At 55.8% G+C, this 23,104-nt stretch overlaps 1 protein-coding gene and 1 long non-coding RNA gene across 5 annotated transcripts in view; one reads left to right on the top strand and one right to left on the bottom strand.

The window, feature by feature from the left end:
* The window catches only part of CARS2 (cysteinyl-tRNA synthetase 2, mitochondrial), a 36,210-nt gene that overhangs the window by 198 nt on the left and 12,908 nt on the right, over positions 1–23,104 (bottom strand). For all 4 annotated transcript variants that reach the window (XM_033843525.1, XM_033843524.2, XM_033843527.2 and 1 more), the window contains 11 exons: positions 22,659–22,730; positions 22,457–22,562; positions 18,815–18,898; positions 16,552–16,681; positions 12,516–12,649; positions 10,147–10,214; positions 5,409–5,475; positions 4,503–4,641; positions 2,970–3,093; positions 2,369–2,467; positions 21–224 (listed from right to left, as the gene is read on the bottom strand). In XM_033843525.1, the coding sequence (XP_033699416.1) occupies positions 21–224; positions 2,369–2,467; positions 2,970–3,093; positions 4,503–4,641; positions 5,409–5,475; positions 10,147–10,214; positions 12,516–12,649; positions 16,552–16,681; positions 18,815–18,898; positions 22,457–22,562; positions 22,659–22,730 (1,227 nt within the window). The remainder of the gene's footprint in view (positions 1–20; positions 225–2,368; positions 2,468–2,969; positions 3,094–4,502; positions 4,642–5,408; positions 5,476–10,146; positions 10,215–12,515; positions 12,650–16,551; positions 16,682–18,814; positions 18,899–22,456; positions 22,563–22,658; positions 22,731–23,104) is intronic.
* On the top strand, positions 224–9,869 carry LOC141277080 (uncharacterized). Its single transcript, XR_012327781.1, has 3 exons — positions 224–2,186; positions 2,295–2,501; positions 2,963–9,869. It is a non-coding gene; the product is annotated as an uncharacterized lncRNA (long non-coding RNA).

Consider the following 23,104-nt stretch of genomic DNA (forward strand, 5'->3'; position numbering starts at 1 on the left):
GGGGGCGGGGCGGCGCTCACCTTGATGCTGACGCCGTGGGCGGCCAGGTCCCGGCGCAGCGCGTCGCAGGCCTCCAGCAGGGGCTGCCTCTCCAGGAGCTGCCGCTGCGCCTCCCCAGGGGCCTCCCTCGCGGCCAGAGCGAACTGCCGGACCTTCTGCCGGAAGCGGACCAGCTCCTCAACCACGCTGTGCAGGGCGGCCGGGCCGCCGGCCCCTGAAACACACTGCCCGGGCGCCGGGTGAGTGGACGGGCCCCGGGCCGGGGAGGGGCAGGGGGCGCGGCTCATCTCCCTCCCCTCGCCTCGCCCAAAGGGCCCAGTCTCCCGATTGCCCAGGCTGGTGAGCGGGAGCTGCCACTGCAGACGGGCAGCATCGGAGGGTCATTGGGCAGAGCCGGCAGGCCTGGGCCTCGTCGACCAAGGAAACCAAACTTGCTCGCTCCAGCCGCCGTTCAAGGCCCTGGACGTCCTGCGCACAGGTGGGCGCGCACACAGGCGCAGCCCCGCAGCGCTCTCCCCCGGGGCCGGGGACCAGCAGTGTGGGTGCCGGCCGGGGGAGCTCCAGGGCTGGCGTGGGCCCGGAGCCCTTCCAGGTTGCCAGGCGTCCAACCCCACCCCCACCCCCTGCCCCACGGAGGAAGGGCCGGCAGTCCAACTCCTTCAACCTCAACGTGATCCCCAGCCACTGCTCCCACGGTAGAAGATGGCTCGTTACAGAGACATGAGCCCCCAGCGGGCTCCGGGGGCGCCCCAGCTCGGGGAGGAGGTGGGCTTCTGGTGACCCAGCATAGACCTGGCCCCCTCAGCCTAGTGTGAGCTGCCAACAGGCCCTGGACCACCCAGGGAAGGCCGCAGTCCACTAGGGAATCAGTGTCTCTCAATCAAACAAACCATTGCAAAGATACGGGAGTCTTTCTGTTGAGGCCAGAGAAGCTCACAGCCTGACAAACAGTCCTAGGAGACATCCTCGCTCACGGCCAGGGCAGCCGGCGCCAGGTCTCAGCTGGCAGGTCCCCGGCCCGGCAGTGTGGGCTGTGCCCAGGCCTCACAGCAGCAGGTGGCCCGGCGGGGCCCGCAGGGAGATCCGGGGTGGCGTCCCCCCGTGTGCAGTCCAGGCTCCCCTATTAACAGCCTGTTCACATTTTTTAGAAAGTGGCAGCTATGGCCCTTTCCTTTTCGGTCCTGAGCAACAGTCCTAAGGCTGTTTGTTAGGTGAGGCAGAGGGAGGTGGGCCCCCTGGAGGAGGAGGGACCCTGGCCTGGGGCGTCAGGCAAGGACGCTTCTGTGCAGAGGACAGCCTGCTGGGGGTGAGGGGAGAGGCGGTGGCCGTGGGGAGACAGGTATACATGGGGAGGGCAGCGGGGGAGTGATGTTGGGAGGTGGGAGCCCAGAGGAGGGAGGTGGCCCGGGACTGTTGGGAACCGGAGTCGAGGTGTCGGGGTAACAGTCGATACGGAGAGGGGACCCAGGATCCTGGGGGCTGGCTCTGCCCGCCTACGGCCAGAGCAGCTGTGGCCAAGCGCAGCGAGCACCCAGTGCCCAGACCCTCCCCGCCGAGAGCAGCCAGGCTCCTGGGAGAAAGGCCGACTCCTGCCTGCGACACAAGGTACCGGATGGGCTGGGAACGTCAGTGCAGGAAGCAAGAACGTGCCAAAGGGATGGGGCCGTGTGTGGCACCGCGGCCAGCTCCACGCTCTGCCCCCCAGCTGCGAGCGGGAGGAGGACCCGAGTCCACACTGGCGCCAGGAAGGGTCTCTGCGGCGTGGTCACGGTGCGCATTCTGGGCGCGGGACAGACGGGGATCACGGCCCAGAGGATGGCGTCATATGTGCTGAGTCCCTGAGGGGCCGGGGTGTCAGGGCAGGAAAAGGCCACGGAAGGACAAGGGACGTTCCACACACACGGGACCAGAGACCCGGTGGCCGAACAGCCCACGGGCCTGGACTGGGCCTCTGCTGAGGAGTGTGTGACAGGGACGTGGGCAGCCAGGGGGGCCAGGCCCGGGGATCCCTGACAGCTGGGGCCCGGCCGGCAGCTCAAACGGCGCTAGAGAAGCGTGTCCCCTGCAGCCTGACTGCCGTGTACACTTTGAGGTTCTTTCCCGGACACAAGTGCACACGGAATCCGTGGCTCACCACTCACGGTGCAGCTGAGGTGCACGCTCGTCGTGCTGAGAACCCTCTTTCGGTTAGTAAATCCCAGCTCTGCGTGTGTTCCCCTTTTAAGGAACATAACACATCTTAAGCACGTGGTAAGTCTGGCCTTTAATTACCGTTAAAATCTGCGTTTCTGAAGGGAAGAAACGGCTGTTACAGTGTTAGCGTGTAGATTAAGTCCCACGATCAAGGACTGAAGAGAGAAGGGCATACCTGTCGCTCAGCCAGAGAAATCCCCACCGTCTCAAAGAACTGCTCCACGTAGGACACGACGGCACCGAACACAGCAGGGCTCCTGGGACCACCGGCCGCCTGCAACAAGTCACCCAGAGAAGGCTCTTGAAAGGCAAGAGCACCGACCCCGGGCAGGTCAGCCCCCGGTGGGCGCGGACGCAGCCCTGCGAAGCCGGTGCTCCCGCCCGCCGCCGGGGCCTGTGCTCTGAGCGCCTGTGCTGGCAAGGAGCCCCTGGGCGGCGGCGGCAGCAGGTGGCCTTCGGGGCGTCCCAGGGTCCTGGGCATCCGAGAGGAGCCTGGCGCCAGGGCCCAGGGACGGGCAGGGCTGGGGGGCAGTCGGGGTCCCCACCCGGCTTCCTTCCCCGTCTCACATCTGTGTGACAAACTCAGACTCCCCTGAGCTCCTGTGTCCACGTGCCGGGCCTCCCCACGGCCCCCAGCTCTACTGACCCTGGCTCAGGACGGGGCCACACGCAGGGGTGGCTCAGAGGCCACAGGCTCTGGGAGCTGGGTGGCCCCAGGGGCTGGCGAGGTGGCATCTGCTGTGTCCTCAGAACTGTCGCCACGTCCCAGGAGTTACCTCGGCAGCCGCCTTCAGCTGTCTGTTCCCGTGGTGAGCCAGGTCCATGACGGCGTCCACCGCCCCCGGCGTGTTGAAGTCGTCCGCCAGCGCCGCCTGCACGGCCCCCTTGGTGTGGCCCAGCCTTTGGGGAGGTGAGCAGACGGGGCCGCTCCAGGGACCCGGCTGGATGGCAGGAGCTGCAGCGCTGGCTGGGCCCCCAGGACGGACGCCCCCCGGGGGCTCCACCCTCAGCTCCCGCCCCTGGGGCAGCCCTTCCAGCTCCTTCCCTCTGCTGTCAGACCCCCTCAGGAGCCGGCTGCCATGACGCTCGAGCCCCTCAGCCCCTGGCAAGGAAACTGAGGTCACCGTCACCTCCTCCTCGCCTGCCCCCTTACCCGTCCCCAGCAGCACCATCAGGTCCCCTTTGAGCCACCCCTCACTCACATGCTGTCCTGCACGCCTGCCGGTCAGTCACCGGCCCCTCCGAGGCTCTGCCACCGTATTGATTCCCTGCTGCCCCTCGTCCCAGACTTTCCCCACCTCCTCCGGGTGCCCTGCTCCCCAGGCACAGGAAAGGGTTGGGCAGAGCCGCCGAGCCTGGGCCCGAGTGACCACAGGGAGAGACAGACCTTTGCTGCCTGGGCTTCTGCAACCCGGCGCTGTCAGCCGGCATAACCTGACCTCTCCTGACTGAGGCGCAGACTCTCCCCTGCACGCCTGCCGGTGAGCGGCACTGCCGGCCCTTCCCTGGCACCCGCCGTCGGGAGGGTGGCCCAGCCCCACAAGGCCCAGCTGCCCGTCCCCAGGGCTTGGGCTTCATCCTGGGCGCCACTGCTGTGACCAACAGGCAGCTCCTGCCTCTCTCCTGCAGATGCCCTCTTCCCGGCCGGCCCCGAAGGAGCCCCGGGCCCTCTACTCCTCCAGGGGCTCCCTGGGTGGCAGGGCACACAGACCCCGCCCACCATCAGCCTCCGGGGACCCCCGATGACCCTGCCCCCCTCATCTCCCTCTGGTATCCCCCGAGGCTCTGTCTTCCCACTTTCTCACCGTCTCTGAAGCCAATCTCAAACCTTCCTCGCCTTTTTTTGGACGAGTGAAACACAGATGACCACGTCGAGCCATTTACCAAGCAACAGAACTGGAAACACCGTCTCCATGTCCGGGGTGGGCTCCATCCTCCCGCCCGCGCCACCACTCAGTTCACTTCCCGGGGCCCCTTGCTGTGCTCCCACCTCTGCAGGCACGACCGGCCTGTGGTCACGACCCCCAGGGGGCGGGGGGCACACGCTGGGCTTCCGGACGCGCCCGTCAACCCCTGTCCCGCGACCCAGGTCCCCCCTCCTTCCTTCAACAGCTCGCTCGTCCGCCCACCTGCCCCACTTCCCGTCGACCACGCCATCCACGAGGTTCCTGACGCTCCCACGCGACCGTGGGCCGTCCAGGCCTCCCTGAAGGCAGGGTGCCTGCCCCTCCCCTGGCGGGCCTGGGGCTCCCACCAGCCCCACCCCCGTGTCCACAGCGCTGCCTCGGGTGGTCCTGAGCAGCACCCACCTCTCCCACAGCACGTCCTCCTGGACGGGGCCGCCCGCCAGCTGCCCCCTCATGTAGGCCCGAGCGTCCTCCACAAAGGCGGCCACGGCACGGAGCAGACGCCTGGCCTCGAGCATGGCGCCGTCACTGTAGTCCATGGCTGCGGGGAGGGAGCTCGGTCACCCGGGAGCCGCGAGCGCCTGCAGACCGCCAGGCTCTGTCCTGACCCCGGGCAGGAAACGTGGACACCCCTCCCCACGTGAGTGGCCGAGGGCTCATTCCTGCTGACAGGTGTACAAACAGATGGCTCTGGAAAGCAGGGGCCCTGCCGGGCACCTGAAGCGCCTCTCGGGAGGCCAGCTGACCGGTGCCACGAGGACTCTGGCCCTGTGTTCCCGGAGGGGCAGGGAAACTCGGCCATCACCCCGCCCACGAGTGTGCGGGGACAGATTAGGGACACTCGCCGCACCCGGGCGGCCCCAGGTCTCTGGACAGGGGTCCGGCCAGCGGGGAGTGCCGGGGTCCCCAGACTCGCCTTCAGGACTGGAAGGGAACACGCCCTCTGGCCCAGGGGAGGGGCAGTGCCATGCTGACGGCTCCTGGCTCGGGCCCTGTGCCAGGACAGCTCATGAAGCCAGGGGGCAGGTGCCGCGGGCTCAGGCTCTCCGGGCCCCATGGAGCGCTGGGCACCGGAGTCCCACTGCAAAGCCGCGGCCTTGGGACAGGCTCCGGGGTCCCCTGGCCGGGCGCTGGGACCGTGCTCCCTGGAGCATCCTCGGGCTTCTGTTCAGAACCCAACCTCAGGGCACGAGGGCAACACCCCAACAGGACGGGGCGCACCCCACCCGGATTTCGGGGTTCCCAGAGGCCCTCAGAGGCTCCCCGGGGCCACACGTGAGGAGCACCCAGGCCTCCCTGCCAGCTCACCTGACCTGTAGCTGCTCCGCAGGCAGAAGAGGCGGAAGACGTCTGGGGAGGCCGTGCTGAGGAAGTCCTGCAGGGGCCCGGGAGAGACAGGAGCCACTAACCCCCAGGCACACGCAGCGCTCCTCCAACCACCAGTGTAGACACCTGGACCGCCCCCCGAGCAGTCGCGGGGTGTTCGCCCCACGAGCCTGCGGCCACGTCACCTCCACACAGCCTGTGCTGTCACTCATCTGACGTGAGCTGCGGGGCTCAGACCCACGGCTGGATTCTGTTAGAGTGTTCACTCAAGTGAGCGAGGGCATGGATTCCTGTATCTCGATATAATCAACACCTGTCAGACTCCTACAGATTTCATTCTGTGTGTTTAAAAAAGTTACATTCTAAGGAAGCGGCCACAGATTTCGCCAGGCCAACAACAGGATCGACAGGGGAAAAGGTGAAGAGCCCTGTCCAACCCGACTTTCTTCAGTAAGACACCGGGTATTTCAACGTCTGTGTCCGTCCCCCGGTGCTCCTTTCCAGGGTGTGAAAAAGGAGTATTTCTTCGTCCCCTTAATTCCCCAAACTAGCCAACTAACTTGAGACCCCGTCCGGTGGACAGCACACAGTGTGCGTGTTAATTCTCGCATTTGCGCAGTCACGTGCCCTCGCGTTCTCACCTGTCACTTCCCCTTTAAATCTGCAAAAGCAGCAGCACGGAGACCGAGCCCCTGCACTGTGATGTTACTACACCACGGACGGCACAGGCAGATAAATAACTAGCGCTGTCGCATACAGAGCATCACTTACAGAATGCTAAGATGCGCGTGTGTCGTAACTGCAGTGTGTCTATAATGGTGACAAAAAGACAAGACTTAGTGAACCAAACGCCAAACCCCCAAGGCCCGGGCTGCCCTGCAGCCTCGCATCCTGTGCCTTCTCTGCAAGTCCTTCTGTGTCCCGTCGGTCGTCGCTCCAGCCACTCTGACAGCACTTCCCTGACCTGCCAGGGTCTCGTGATAACCAGCTGTGCTCGGCGGGACCCCAGTAAACACGCAGCTCAGCTGGCGTGGGGTTACACCAGGGACAGAGAGTGAACGCCGGGTACTCGGAAGGCCTTTAGCCACCCTCTGACTTTTCCCTCTCCTTTTTGAATTATTTCTTTAGGTTTCCTTCCCCACCAAAGCACGGACTCAGCTGCTTCATAACTTGTTACAAGTCCTCTCCTGTCTCTGACAGTGTAGCAGGAGGCCTGTTCCCAGTGGACACGCTTGCCCTAGATGAGGATTTGTTTTTGTAAATTGTTGTGTGTTTAGATTTTTATAAATCACTGCCAGACGCTTGGTATGTACGGCTGTGGAGCTGTGTGGGCAGGAGCAAAGCTGTGCATCTCCGCGGCGTGGCCACGGTCAGCAAGCCCTCCCCGCAGCCCCGGGGCCCTGACCGCTGACAGACGCACGACGCGCTGCCCCCAGCCCCACGCACTTCTCTCTGCGAGTCGGTGCCTCTCCTGCACTCCTGACTTTCTGCTCATAATCGTGCATCTAGTGACAGAATTTAAAAACTAACATTATGGATATTTTATGTCTGTCTAGGTCTTCGGTTTTTCCGAAAGAGATCTCTTTTTCATTTTAGCACTTTATGTTTTCGGGGTAGCCATGTTCTCTATTTCATCCAAAAAGGATTTTAGGTGGTTTTATTTTAAAGGGTTTTTCCTGGACTTCCCTGGTGGTCCAGTGGTTAAGACTCCGCACTTCCACCGCCGGGGGCACGGGTTCAATCCCTGGTCGGGGAATTAAGATCCTGCACACCACCTGGGCATGCCCCACCCCCGCAAGAAAGGGGGGTAGTTTCCTGCCACTCAGAATGTGGACTCATTCAGATAAACCTCAATGTGTGTTCAGAAATCTAAGTTAATAGTTCTCCAAACGCCAGCAACACTAAAGGGTATTTATTTTCACCACTGTGGGGTGCCCCTATGGAGTCAGAGCGTTCAACAGAAATCTGGAATCTGACCTTTCTATGGCATTCTGTGTCTGTGGACCGTTTCCTGATAATGACACAGAAAGACAGTAGGACTACATCAAACTAAAAAGCTTCTGCACAGCAAAGGAAGCAGTCAACAAAATGAAAAGACAGCCAACAGGATGGGAGAGAACATTTGCAGACCATCTATCTGGTAAGGGATAAATACCCAAAATGTATAAAGAACTCACACAACTCAACAGAAAAAAAAAAAAAGATTCAAAAATGGGCAAAAGACTTGAATAAACGTTTTTCCAAAGAAGACCTACAAATGGCCACAGGTAGGTGCCTGAAAAGATGCTCAACATCACTAATCATCAGGGAAACGCAAATCAAAACCACAATGAGACGCCACACCTGTCAGAATGGCTGCCATTAAAGGAAATAAGTGTTGATGAGAATATTGAGAAAAGGGAATCCTTGTGCGTGGTTGGTGGGAACGTACACTGGTACAACCACCGTGGAAAACAGTATGAAGATTCCTCAAAAAATCAAAAATAGATTTACCATACAGTCCAGCAATTCCACTTCTAGGTACACATCTGAAGGAAACAAAATCACTATCTCGTAGATATATCTGCACTCCTATGTTCAATGCAGCATTACTGACAATAGTCAAGATATGGAAACAACCTAAGTGTCCACAGATAGATGAATGGATAAAGAAGATGTGACACACGCTGACACACACACATACACGTGCATATACACACTACGGACTATTAATCATCAAAAGAAGGAAATCCTGCCGTTTGTGACAACATGGATGAACCTAGAGGACCCTGGGCTCAGTGAAAGAAAGCCGAGAAAGACAAATACTGTATGATCTCACCCACGTGTGGAATCTAAAGGAAAAACTCACAGAAACTGCAGGGAATTAATTCCCTGGCGGTCCAGTGGTTAGGACTCTGTGCTCACTGCCGGGGCCCTGGGTTTGATCCCTGGTCAGGGAACTAAGATCCTGCAAGCCATGCGGCGTGGGAAAGAAAGAGAAAGAGAGGAAGGGAGGGATGGAGGGAGGGAAGGATGAAGGGAGGGAGGGAGGGAGGAAGGAAGAAAGAAAAAGAAATGGAGAGCAGACCAGTAGTTGCCAGGGGCTGGAATGTGAGGCTGGGGAAGACTTTGGTCTCTGTAAAATCCAACAGCAGGGAAGTAACTCAGTCCTGTAGTAGCGCCCCCCAAGGGCCACTCACTAAGTGGTCAGGAAAGTAATGCAGACTTTGTAATATCTATGAAAATTTTAAATGCATGTACCCAAACAGATGTAGTTTAATACGGCCATGAAAAATATAATTTAAATGGCCATCAATAGGGGATGGTTTAAACTAATTAAGGTGGGCCCTTACAACAGATGATTATTCAAATGAGTTAAGTCCATATGGAAGAAAGCTAATGCAAAAGACTCAGTAGTTTAAGAGACACCTGGGACAACACCGAGCGCACCAACGTTCGCATTGTAGCGGCCCCAGGAGAGAGAGAGAAAGCGGCAGAGAGCTTATATTTCCAGCTAAGCTGTAAATTTGCCTAGCCTGCGAAAGGGAGATAGACATCCAAGCCCAGGAAGCACAGAGAGGCCCAAACGAGATGAGCCCAAAGAGACCCACAGCAGGACACACTGTAAAGAAAATGGGAAAACTAAAACCAAAGAAAATCTTAAAAGCAGCAAGGGAAAAGCAACTAGTTTCTCACAGGGGAACTCTCGCAAGACTGTCAGCTGACTTTCCTGCACGCCAGAAAGGAGCAACATGATATACTCGAAGTGATGAAAAAACCTACAACCAAGAACACTCTGCCCAGCAAGCTATCATTCAGATCTGAAGGACAGAGAAAGAATTTCTTAATTCTTTAAACCAGCATTACACGACATGTTAAAGGGACTTCTCTAAGAGGAAAAGAAAAGTCCACGACTAGAAATAGGAAAATTCTGAAAGGAAAAATCTCATCGGTAAAGGCAAACATTCAGTAAAGATAGAGTAACCACTTATAAAGCTAGTAGGAAGGTTAAAAGACAAAAATACTATAAATCATCTATATCCACAATAAGTAGTTAAGTGATGCACAAAACCAAAAGATGTAAAACATGATGTAAAAAACATGAAACATGGGAGGTGGGTAAAAATGCAAGCTTGTTCGCATGTGCTCAAACTGGGATCATCCACTAAAATAACCGCATATACGTGGGCTGCAGCAAAAGCACTCCTAAAAGGGAAGTAGTTAGTAATATAAGAAAAACCTCAGAAAAATCTCAAATAAACAACCTAACTTCACACCTTAAGGCACTAGAAGAAGAACAAACAAAACCCAAAGTTAACAGAAGGAAAGAAATCATAAAGGTAAGAGCAGAAATAAATGAAATAAAGACTGAAAAAAAATACGAAAGATCAGTGAAACTAAGAACTAGTTCTTTGAAAAGATAAAATCAATAAACATTTAGCTAGACTCATCAAAAAAAAAAAAGAGAGAAAGGGCCCAAATCAATAAAATCGGAGTCCTGGAACAGGGAGGGGGAAGAGGCTGAGGCCCCCGACACAGGAGCCGACACAGGAGGCGACAGGACAGGAAACACCGCCTCGCACTTTTAGACAAGAGAAAGCCGTTTAAGCCAGAAGCAGGAGAAGCCCGTCAGGGCCCCGGGGACACAGGGAACCGGAGATGGGGGTCTCCTGAAGCATATCTGCCTCCGTGACACGTCGGCAGACTGATGGGCACACAGGAAACACGACAAGTGCGTTACCTTAATTGTGATGTAGTTCTTCAGTGATTTGGACATCTTCTCTTCTTTGCCCTTCACGTGCAAATGCCCTGAAACAAAAACAGAGTCACTCATTCTGTACCCCCAGAGGCAGGGTGAAGGAGGGCGCGTCTCCAAAGGCGCCTGGACTCCGGGAGCCCTGACCCGTCACACAGCCCTGCGTGGATGCCCACACAGGCCCCCCAGATCGGCCCTGCGCTCAGCCCGCCAGCAAGGGGGGCCCACGTCCACCCCAGGCCAGGGCATCACACTGCGGGGACGGCCCCTCCCTCTCCTGTGACTCACCAACACAGGGGACCTGACTCAGCGCCCAAGGAGAGGACACATCTTTGCTTCCACAAAGCGTGCGGGTCTCCGAGCAACACTGCGAGCGTGTCTGTAGCTCGTTTTCAGACATATCCCAGCCTCAGCGTCGTTTCACGCCCGTGTGTGAAAGACGGCGGGACCTGAACCCTCAGGACTCCTCCATCTGAGCCTGGACCTCCTCCTGGACCACATCTGTACCAGGTTCACTTCCAAGGGAGCTGTGATTTCCCAACAGAAGATTCTTCCACTTTTTCTGACATAACTTCAAGCATCACCTTTTTTCAAGCCAGCTTTCCAAGAACTGGTTACAATGTGGCTTCCAAAAAGCTACGTAACCTTGAATATGTCAACCTATGCAGCCTGCCATATACACAAGTGAAGTTTTAAGAAACTGACAACATCTGGAAAACGAAACATCTGACTGCCGAACTCTACTTCCATCCATTTACTTCAGGAAAAGGCATCGATTCTCCAGGGTGTCAGGAGACGCAGCTGTTCCTCCGGGACCGGGTGAAAGTGGGACAAAGATTCCAACGTCCTAACAGATCGTGGGTCTTAACAGCAAAACCCTTTCCCACGCCTCATCCAAAGCAGCAGGACCTGCCGTGTGCAGACACAGAGCCCCGTGAGCGCTGGCACTATCGCGGGTCCCGTCTGATGGCAGACCCAGTCACCGAGGGGCACCGGTGCTGGCGGCAAACCCCAACTCCTCACGAGCGCCACCGACGAAGGGCCTGTGGGGACCAGCCCTCGCGTCCCGACGGGTAACACGGGATCACCTGTCCCCGAGCCTGCCACCGGGCACGGGAACACCTCCATCCCTGGGACCTGTGATTCCCTCCCCGGACGGGCTCGGAGCATTCTGCTCTCACAAGTCCTCCCGCTGAAGGGGGAGACCTGGCTCCACGCGGTTTCTGAGAAGAGGCGTGAGCCCCGACCGGAAACGGGTCCGGGGTCCCTGCCGAAGTGCGGGAGGAACGGAGCCGGGGCCATCGAGCTCCTGGCCCGGCACAAAAGACGCGGGTTCTGGCTCCTGTCGGGCGCCAAGCAGGGACACGAGGTGGAAACCGGACCTCGGGCCCCCGCGCTGGGAACGGCAACTCAGCCCGTCCCTTTCAGACGACCTCAGGGCAGCACCGAGATGCGGGGTCGCACAGAGAGCCGCGAGGCTGGCCCGCGGGCTCCGGGCGGGGCACACGGGGTGGCAGAGGCGCTGCAGGGCGGGCCTGCGCGGAAGGCAGCCCCGCTGGCCACTGTCACCCACGTGGACCCTCGCCGCAGACTTGAAGCAGCTACTGCCTATTACAAACCTGGAGTGTGTCTGCGTTTAATACCACCTCGCTGGCAAAACCTGGTTTCCTTAAACTAAGGACTTAAAGAAATGGTTCTTGTTGGTTTCCTAAGCTTTAGATGTTGACCGTTTGCATCTCCCAACCCCATCACTACCAAAGCCTTTCCTCTTTCTTCCCCTCAAACACCACTGCCCACTCCAGAAAGGTAACAAAACCAGTTCACGGTGGCTCCGCGACCTTTATCACAATCTTGGACACGTGAATCTCCCCATGCGTCACAGGAAATGCCAAAATTGCTTCGCTCAAGACGCCGCTGGTCTCACAACTTCGTATCCACTTCTGAGAGCAGACGGCCACGAGGTTTTTTGAACAGTGAAACGGAAGGCAGTGCTTTCAGAGAATGACAGGTATTGACGGTGACAATGTCACAGCTCAAGAATGGCGTATTCATAATCATTACGACATCATACTATTCGAAATTCCCTCTTCGTAGTTTCCTTTCAAACAGACTTCTGCAGAACCGCGCTGCATAACATGTGCCGAACTCTCGTCAGCTCACGTTTCAGTTCCAAAAGGCACATTCGGTATTCCGATCCAAGGAAGTTCACGTCCAACCAACAAGTCAAAGCCCATTTAAGGGACAACTCTGTTTCTTGACCTATTAGCTGATGCAGGTGTTTCCAAATGTAGCTATTTCACGAACAGAGTCGAGAGAATTGAAATGGAACAAATTAACCTGAAGTCCTCGCTCACCAGAATGTAGGAAGTAATTCCCCCACTGCTGGCACTGGTGAAAGACCTCGCACTGTGCGATTTCGTTCTCGTGGTGAGGAAACGCTAAATCTATACCACCCGAGTGGATGTCCAGCCGACTTCCAAACACCAAACTGCAAGACACAGGGCAGAGCAGGGAGTTAACTCAATCCAATGACACGGTCTCCAAACCGCATCCCGTATTTACTCCTTCCAGCCCTGGGCCACGCACACACCGAACGGAGCCCAATTCCAAATGCATAATTCAGCTGATGCAAACGGAACCTGACATTTGTTTTTACTTCATAAAACCTCTAATTCATAGCTTTTCCGCCTGGGAAAGAGACTTCATTTTCTTTGCTCTGGATACAATATGTGGTTTTTAAAAACTTCAAAATTACTTTTTCTTACTTTCAGTAGGCAGACCTTAGTGGGTGTTCAACTATAACAAAAAAAGAACTATAAAATCAAGAGATTTTTAATTTGGCTTTTGAAAAATGAGCCATTCAGCAGCCATACGTGAATAACAAAGTAACAGAAGTCAAAGTGACACATTTCAGCTGGCGGCATTTCAGCTATAAGGCTGCTCGGTCCACAGACCTGCACGCCGCACCTCTCAGGCCTGCCGGGGACACTCAGTGTGTGCAGCTCTGTCACCAGAGCACCTGCAAAGCAACCGGTACCAGCACCAGTGGTCCAGGCTGACCAGCAGCTGCTTCAGAGGACGTGAAAAATGCAGAGATCAGTGAAAAATGCGAAAGCTCGCACAACGGAAAGGGGGCACAAGGCAGGCGGCTGTGGAGCTCTGGAGGCCGCCGGCCCCCCGGGGGTGCAGACACCAGTGAGTTTTTCTGAAAATGGTTACAAACAGATGTTTTCAAAGATGCCACAGCCTCACTGAGGTCCTTCCTGCTGAAGGCCGACTCTCCTCCCACTGGCCCAGCTCTGGAAAAACCACGCATGCACCGGTCACACCTGAGCTGAGTGGACGAGCAGGTCGTCCAGGAGCGCACATCCTTGGCAGCGGTTTCTAGAGGATCTCTAATACGAGTCCTCGAAATTCAAACGCTACAGGGCGAGCGTGAGGTGGGAGGGACCAGGACTGGGGAGGAGCGTACGAGGGGCCACACTCGCATTTGTAACGAGTGACCCCATTTTTACAAAGATCTGAAGCAAATATGACGAAGTTAAGACTTAACAGCTAAACTGTGGGTCTGCAGTGTTTGTTAGATTAGTCTCTAGTCTTGTCTGTATGTCACACCTATTTTAAAATAAGAGAAAGCTGAAAAGGAATAGAAGTCCATTTTCATTATTTAGATTTCAACAAAAATAAAACATTTAACGGTAACATTACATTTGAAATTTACTAAATGCTTCCTGCTTTAGAGAAATTATTTGAATCTAAAAGATGAAGATCTTTTTTTTTAATAAATTAACTTATTCATTTATTTTTGGCTGCGTTGCTGCGCGTGGGCTTTCTCTAGTTGCGAAGAGCGGGGGCTGCTCTTTGTTGCTGTGGGCATGCTTCTCATTGCGGTGGTTTCTCTTGTTGCAGAGCACGGACTCTAGGCGTGCGGGCTTTAGTAGTTGTGGCACGAGGGCTCAGTAGTCGTGGCTCACAGGCTCTAGAGCGCAGGCTCAGTAGTTGTGGTGCACGGGCTTAGTTGCTCTGCGGCATGTGGGGTCTTCCCGGACCAGGGTTTGAACCCATGTCCCCTGCATTGGCAGGCAGATCCTTAACCACTGTGCCACCAGGGAAGTCCCGATAAAGATCTTTTTACAACACAACGTATATCCCACACTGCTGTTAAATCAACAAGTATTTGTAAATACTTTTAAGTGTTTACAGTAGGGCTGAGAGCTGGACATGTCTGTTTGTTTTTAATATTTATTTATTTACTTTGGCTATGCTGGATCTTAGTTGTGGCGTACCGACTTCTTAGTTGCAGCATTCTGACTCTTAGTTGCGACACGTGAACTCTTAGTCGCAGCACGTGAACTCTTGGTTGTGGCATGCCGACTTCTTAGTTGCGGCATGCATGCGGGATCTAGCTCCCCGACCAGGGATGGAACCCGTGCCCCCTGCATTGGCAGCGCGAAGTCTTACCCACTGGAACAACAGGGAAGTCCCTAGTTGACTGGGTTTTTTTTTGTTTTGGGGTTGTTTTTTTTTTTTCAGTATGCGGGCCTCTCACTGCCGTGGCCTCTCCAGTTGCGGAGCACAGGCTCCGGACGCACAGGCTCAGCGGCCATGGTTCACGGGCCCAGCCGCTCCGCTGCATGTGGGATCTTCCCGGACCGGGGCACGAACCCGTGTCCCCTGCATCAGCAGGCAGACTCTCAACCACTGCGCCACCAGGGAAGTCCCTAGTTGATTGTTTTTTAACGAAAAGTTGGACCCTGTTTCATACTAACAACAGGGTGTGACATCTCAGGAGTTTCAGATGTGTTTCCTAGTAAGTCTCATACAGACACCACCACGGACGAGGGCGGCAGGGGAGGAGCACGCGGCGAGGGGCGGGGGAGGTAGGACCCCTTCTAGGTCTTCGCTGGGATGGACATGCTGGCACAGGCAGGTGGCGGAGGGTGAGGCTTCCCCCCGTAGGGTGGGGGGAGCCTACACCAGAGACGAAACCCGCGTGAGGTCGAGGCACAGGGCAGCCTGCTCTTAGCTAACGTTCACGCCCAGCCAGGAAGCTGCTACGTGCAGCAGCCGACAGGAGGGCGACTGGGTTTGCTGACCTTAAAATCTGGGGTGCGGGCAGTAGTTTGAAATGTTCACCTTAATCATACTTTGTTTCTAATTTTAAAAACCGATTACAGGGGCTTCCCAGTGGTTAAGAATCTGCCTGCCAATGCAGGGGACACGGGTTTGAGCCCTGGTCCGGGAAGATCCCACATGCCGCGGAGCAACTCAGCCCGTGTGCCGCAACTACTGAGCCTGCGCTCTAGAGCCCGTCTTCCGCAACAAGAGAAGCCACCGCAATGAGTAGCCCCCACTCGCTGCAACTAGAGAAAGCCCACATGCAGCAAGAAAGGCCCAATGCAGCCAAAAATAAATAATTTTTAAAAAACTGATTATAATAAATATCTGCAACACATCAAATGTATCAAAATCCATGAGTTAACGTGCAGGGCTCAGGGAACCATGGTGGGAACCCCCGGGACAGGCTGGAAGTGGAGAGCCCAGCCGGGATGCGCCCTTCAGTACCCGCAAGCACACACGCAGACACACGCACACACAACTGCACACACACACACACACACACACACACACACACAAACACACACAGGCAGAGGCAAGGGAGCGCAGATGCCGGAGGGACGGTCTACAGGGCAGGTCCACAAAAGGAAGGTGGATGAGGCCCCAGCAGAGACGACAAAACCAGAAGAACGTTCCACAGAAGCCAGGGAGCGAGCAGGGGTGTCAGCGGCCCGTCACAGACCGGGCTGACGATCACCGTGACCTCCGGAGACCAGAGTAGGTGGGGACGCCCGTCAGACAACAGCGGGGATGCGTGGACAGTGAGAGAAGAGACAAAAAAGAGGGTCCCTGGAGGAGAATGGGGACCAGAGAAGCGCTGTGTTTACAGGGGTTCCCAAGACAGAAACGTCCCGGGCATGGTGCCGCCCGAGACAGAGCCGGCAGAAAGGGCAGACGGAAGGGGACGCTGGGGGTCACGCTCGAGGCGCCTGGTCCAGGACCAGCTCTGGGGCCAAGGATGGGGGTCCAGCCCCTGGCCCAGGTCCCTGGCCGCCTCCCTGAACCTACCGCGGAAGGGATGCTGCCACCCCCGGAGCTGGCCTGCGTGTGACGGGCAGTCAAGAACTAACTGCAAAGCGAGCTCTTCTACTAAAGAGAACAAGCGCTGATGTTGGGGAGATAAACGTGTTCTGGTTTTGCTGTTTCCCTTCCCACGGCCGGTCCCACCCGGCGCTAAGCTTCCTTTCCAAACCACCTGCGTTGCCGGCACTAGGACCAAGCCTGCCCCACCTGCACCCTCTGCACCCACAGACGACTCCGGGAAAACCTTACCTGGCGATGGTGGAACACTCGATATGCCAGCCAGGCCTCCCGTCTCCCCAGGGCGAGGCCCAGGACGGCTCCCGGGGCTTCGCCGCCTTCCACAGGGCAAAGTCGCTGGCATGCCGCTTGTCAGAGTGATCTGCCAGTGACAGACGGTTAATCAGCGGGAGGGAACCCAGAACGAACCAACACAGTCACCCCCACACAGGCAGGACGCACGTCCCCGACTCCGTTCCTCTGAGGAGTAACCTCACGTTTCTCGTGCACGTGTTTTTCTCTTTGCCACGTGAAAGCTAGACAGCTACCAGGTACTTTTATCTATAACACGAGAGAAGCACGCGGTCCCCCAGCAGCGTGGCCCGTTTCAGTCATCTGAGTACTGCGTGCGGGGCTTCAAGTACGTGCAGTGATGCTGCTGAGGGGCCTACTCTACACGTGCTCTCATGCTCCCTCATTCCGTCTCTGTCAGTAGCTGAGTTTCAGAGTAACTGTTTTCAAAGAGAGATGACAATCAGAGCAAAAAGGAAAATACCAGAGTATTTGTATCAATCACATTCAGAAAGCAAGAAAATTCAGAAGAGGGGGGTTCAGGGTTCTAGGACAAGCCGGTACGGGGCTCTCTTTATGTTCCAAAACGGGGAGGCCACCAAGATGCCCTTCAGTGGGTGATGGATAAACAAACTGTGGTCCATCCGGACAATGGAGTGTTACTCAATGCTGATAAGAAGTGAGCTTTCGAGCCATGGAAAAACATGGAGGGGGACTTCCCTGGCGGTCCAGTGGTTAAGACTTCGCCTTCCAGTGCAGGGGGTGCAGGTTCGATCCCTGGTTGGGGAGCTAAGATCCCACCTGCCTCGCAGCCAAAAAGCAAAACATAAAACGGAAGCAATATTGTAACAAATTCATTGAAGAGTTTAAAAGTGGTCCACATCAAAAAAAAATCTTTTAAAAAAACAAAAAAAAGGAGGAATCTTACATGCGTATTACTAAATGAAAGAAGCCAGTCTGAAAAGGCTAGACTGTATGATTCCCACTCTATGACATTCTGGAAAAGGCAAAACAATGGGGACAGTAAAGACATCAGTGGCTGACAGAGGCTGGGGCGGGAAGGGGATGAACAGGCAGAGCACAGAGGATCTTTAGGGCTGAGAAACTCTCTGCGTGATACTATAATGACGGGTACCCATCATTACACATCCGTCTAAACCCAGAGAGACACCAAGAGTAACCCTGATGTAGACTATGGACTCGGGGTGAGGCTGGCGTGTCAGTGCAGGTCCACCAGTTCTAACACGTCCCACTCTGGTGGGGATGCTGATGACGAGGGGGCTGTGTACAGCGGGGCAGCGGGCATACGGAACTCTCTGGACCTGCCACGCAATTCTGCTGTGAACCTAAAACTGCTCGAAAAAACAAAGTCTGTTTTTTTTAAAGTGTTGCTGATGCTAGAATGTGTAGGTATCAGAAGTTCCTCCTCTGCTTCCCTAAGGCCAGGGCCACACCTCGCAGGCGTGGATGGTCCAGGACGGAAGCAGGACAACAGCGACTGCGCACAAGTTAGAAGAACTCTTGTGGGGAGTCAACTCCACACACCCGCTGTAATTAGACTGAAACGACACGGGTCATAGGGCAGGAGGGTTACGCCTAAAAGCAGAGACGACTCAGACGACGTGTCTTTTGGGGTTTTGCTCATTTTTTGTTTGGTTTTGTTAAATCTCAGGAGTATCCTTTAAAGTTGTGTTTGCGTCGATCCCAATCTCCCAATTATTTTTCATGTAGTTCTATATACTTATTATTTCTTCTCCACAAAAATGACTTTGCAGAAGAGGGTATAGGAATAGATTCGAATACAGTGGGAATGTCATACATGCTAAAATACGCATGGGAACTTAACTAGAAGTTTTCAAGAGGTAGATTGGAGTCGCCTTTAAAGCACATGAAAAGCGGCAGAATCATGGGGAAGTTTATGTGGGAATTTACGTATGATAAAATACCTACGGGGATTTAACACGTGACAGCAGCCAGTTGGACAAGAGCGTTAAGACGTGACAGCACAGACTGCACGTGCAGAGCGCCCCAGGGAGGAACAGGAGGCCGCGTGTCACGTGCTGCAGCAACTTCCTACTCTGCGTGGTCTCTCTATTCCAAAAAACCCAACTAAATCCAAAACTCGGGTGTGATCGACGTCCGGCAACATCACCACGTCTGAGAGAGCAGGGGAGGGTCTGGGCTTTGTCCCCAGAACCCCACGGGAGGGAGAGGCTGGACCCACCTGTCTCTCCCACGGGGGCAGGGGCCACGCCGACCAGCTTGCCGTATCTGTCTCCTCTTGACTGCAGGTCGAAGTAGACATTGCCTGTTTCATAAAGGTGACCGTGAAGCTCGTTTCTGTCGTCAGCACCCGCATCTACACACGCCTCACAGCTAATGACAATTAGACCCTGAACCCAGGATACGGCACCAGCCTTCAGGTGGCGCCTTTCACCGTATGTTTAAACCAGAATTAACAACAACACTGTATCGTAAAAACATGCGTTTGCTGGGGATTCCCTGGTGGCGCAGTGGTTGAGGGTCCGCCTGCCGATGCGGGTTCGTGCCCCGGTCTGGGAAGATCCCACAAGCCGCGGAGCGGCTGGGCCCGTAAGCCATGGCCACTGAGCCTGCGCGTCCAGAGCCTGTGCTCCGCAACGGGAGAGGCCACAATAGTGAGAGGCCCGCGTACCGCAAAAAAAAAAAAACAAAACATGCGTTTGCACACATCATGAACGTCCGGTTGTGAAAAGGAAAACACAAATGTAAGTTCTCTGTAAAATGTTGAGCCAGTTCTTTCTAACAAGAAAAAAGGGAAGTGAGTTTATCACGGGCCTGCCTTCAGCTCTGGGCCCTGGGTTACAGACCCATCGATAAAGCCGTTTTTAGCCCAGATGCCCTAAGACCACCCTGCCGCTCAGAACAGGCATCTCACGCGAAAGCATCCCCCCCGCCGTGGGGTCCTTTCACCAAGGTGCACACGTGCTGCGGGTGCCAGACGACCCTCCCACGGGGACCCTGCAGAGCCCGGGAGCCCTGCTCGTCCCCACTGAGGAAGAGGCAGAGCAGGGAAGGCGGTGGCAGAGCCGCAGCCCTGGTGGGAAGAGTCCTACCCCGAAGGAGCCGGCGCTCAGGAAGGCCGACGCCGCGGCCACTGGGTCGCACTTCTGACCGGCCACCTGCACGCCGCGATCAGCGCGAGGGCCCAAGGTCGGGTGCGATTTTTAACCTTTGCAAACTTCTGGTTTTTAATCTTCACATTCTTTGTACTGACACAGTTACTAATCTGTATCTGCACTATCCTTCTTAGGGACAGTGGCCTTGAAGACAGGTTGCTTTAAGATCCAGGAAGCCTTTATGGGACTTCCCTGGCGGTCCAGTGGTTAAGACTCTGCACTTCCACCGCAGGGGGCCCAGGTTCGATCCCTGGTCGGGGAACTAAGATCCCAGCTGCATCACGGAGCGGCCAAGACAAACACAAGATCCAGGGAGCTTGGACTGTCAGAGGCTCATGCCTCCGGTCACTCTCCAGCCCGGCTGGCGGGGACAGGGCAGGCGCCAGCGCCGCAGGGGGGCAATCGGCAGAACAGAAGGGAAACGGCCCCCGGTGACTGGGCTCTGCCAGTCCCCCACGGGGTCCTTCCTCCGCACGCAGTTTATTACTGAGCCCGACCTACACGCCGGGGTACAGCAGCGAAACAAATACTGTGGGAACTGCTTTCTACTAAGTCAGAATACAGATAGCACTTTGAAAATGCTTTGACAGAGGGAGAAACTGCTCCCTTGATAGAGGACACATTTTCCCGAACCTGGGCTTACTTCACCCATTTGCTGAACAAATTTTTTCTTCACAAATAGTTCAAAGCTCACATTAGAGTCAAGCTTTTGTGGAACTGCCACAAAGTCCAAATTACTGGAGTTCAAGTTAATACATTTATTTTAAATGAATTATGTTTGTGTCACCATTATTAAAAATGTACAACCAGGGCTTCCCTGGCGGCGCAGCGGTTAAGAGTCCGCCTGCCAATGCAGGGGACACGGGTTCGAGCCCTAGTCCGGGAAGATCCCACATGCCGTGGAGCAACTAAGCCCGTGTGCCACAACTACTGAGCCTGCACTCTAGAGCCCTCAAGCCACAACTACTGAACCCGTGTGCCACAACTACTGAGCCCGCGAGCCACAACTACTGAAGCCCGTGCGCCTAGAGCCCGTGCTCTGCAACAAGAGAAGCCACCGCGATGAGAAGCCCGTGCACTGGAACGAAGACCCAACGCAGCCAAAAATAAAAATAAATAAATTAAAAAACCGAACAGGACGACACACAGCATTTATCCTGTGCCGCGCCTGGGTGAACCCCTGGTGCCTCAGGACCCAGGTCTCAGGTCTGGTCACTCCTCCCCCTCCGGTATCTTCTGGAGCAGACATGTAGCTGTGCATAAAGGGCCCACCCTGCGTAACCCCAGCATCATCACCAGCTCCAGGCTGCACCGAGCCCTCCCGCATCCCGTGGCCTCTGCGCAGGGCTGTGTCCCCTCTTCTAAGACACACCCACTGTGTTCCCTCACAGCTGAAGACGCCGACCGGGTCCCCTGTCGTACAGAATGCCCATCTTGGGGTGCTTTGTCTGGCCCTTCCTCTGGGTCCAGTTTAACTGGTTTAGGAGCTGCTGCTTTTGTCTGGGGCCCCAGGGCAAGGCCGCACCCTGGCGTTTGGCTGCCTCTGGGATCCTGCCTTTCTTCAGCTGCACCCCCTTCTCCCCAGCCACGCCTTCCAAATCCTGCCCATCCCCAAAGTCCTGGCCCAAGCCTCCTCTCTCCCAGGAAGCTTCTTCCACCCCCGGGGCTGACGGTGAACTTCCTCAGCTCTGATATCGGCACCGTCCCCCTGGGCAGCCCGTCCCGTGCTGCCTTATTTGCACAGCTTGTCGGTTCTTGGACCAGAAAAGCCTCTGACCTTGTGAATGATGCCCAGAGTGCGCAGCCCGGGTCGGGCTCTGCAGGTGCCGCCATGCTCGTGGAGAGTAAAGGACAAAGGAAGACGTGTGACCCGAGATGCGGTTTACGGGGGTGACTGCACAGGGAGCACCTTTCCTTCGTGGTCCTGCCCGAGAGCCCGAGAGGCGCGGGGACCCTGCCTGGAACCGCGTGCAGCCTGTGCACACGAGGACTTGCGGTTCTCCCTTCACGTATTTGCTATGTTCAGGTTTTGTCTCCAAGAGGATCAGGCAAAGCACCCGAAGACGGGGTGTTCTGTACAAGGGACCCAGTCAGTGTCTTCAGCTTCGTGGAGGGAACACTGTGGGTGTGTCTTAGACGGAAGAGGGGACACAGGCCCGTGCAGAGGCCACGGGATGCGGGAGGGCTCGGTCCAGCGCCTGGGGGGTGACGTAGGGCGAGGCCCTTTATGCACAGGTGCGAGTGGCAGTGTCGGGAGATCTGCCATTTCTGCCACTGGCCCATCGAAAACAACCCTCCCCTACGCAGAGAGGGGTAAGAGTCCTTAACAAGGGAGTGGGTCTTCAGAGCGACCACTGTCCCCAGTTGTGTTGTGAAAACTTATAAACAAAGTTGAAAAAAGGCTCCAGTGAAGACTGTACTCCCACCCGGACCCCATGGCCGTTAGCACCTGGCCACGTTTGCCTCGTCGAGATCGACTCTCGGATGCCCACCTCGCCTCTGACAGTGCAAGGTATTTTGAAAGAGAACTGATTCAGCAGTTTTACAAAGAGACACAATCGTAGAAAATCTCTCAACATTTTTGCCGTAAGAATCCTACCAAGAAAGACAGTAAGACGTTCGGCCCATCCGAGCCACCCAAATGCAGCCCGCCCGTCCAAATCCTACAGGGTCTCACCCAGCGACCAGGTTAATAACAGAACCGCTACCTTTCGGGGTGGAGTAAGCGTGCCCGTTAGCAATTATTCTCTCGATAAAAGCAATTATCTGAGGAATGTTTTCAGTCACCCTCAGGTACACGGTGGGTGGGAGAACCTGTAAGAAAACAGAGGAGAGACGCGGTTTCCCCAGCTCCACGCGGAGGGGGTCAGCCCCAGAGTCCACCGTCCACGCTGCTCATCACACACCTACCTTCAAGGCCGCCATGTCTTGTTTAAAGTCTTCTTCATAAAGATTGGCCAGGGAAGCGGGAGACATGTTCATCTGTAAGAAGATGAGGAGAGCATGAGAGTCTGGGGGGCTCACGACGCAACCCCAGAGGCACGGCCACTCCTCCCGGGCCGCACGGTGCGGCCTCCACGCGGTCCTGCTCACAAAGGGGCATTTAATCGTCCTGGCCCCTTAGCTGGTCAAAAAGGCTTACTGACCTGCTTTCTGGTCAGAGAGAAAAAGGAATAAACAGTGTCATGATTTCCGTTATATAATTCAAAACAAAACCCAAAGACCTACCAAGTAGCCTCTGCTCTTCTAGGACCAGGGCAAGCCAGCTCACCCCGTGCGACACACAACCACTTGAGTTCCCGATTTTTACCCCTTTATCTCTCAGGGGGCAAGAGAAAACAAGTCACAAGTACATG

The sequence above is a fragment of the Tursiops truncatus genome, chromosome 18 (assembly GCF_011762595.2).
Source record: "Tursiops truncatus isolate mTurTru1 chromosome 18, mTurTru1.mat.Y, whole genome shotgun sequence".
NCBI classification, from domain to species: domain Eukaryota; kingdom Metazoa; phylum Chordata; class Mammalia; order Artiodactyla; family Delphinidae; genus Tursiops; species Tursiops truncatus.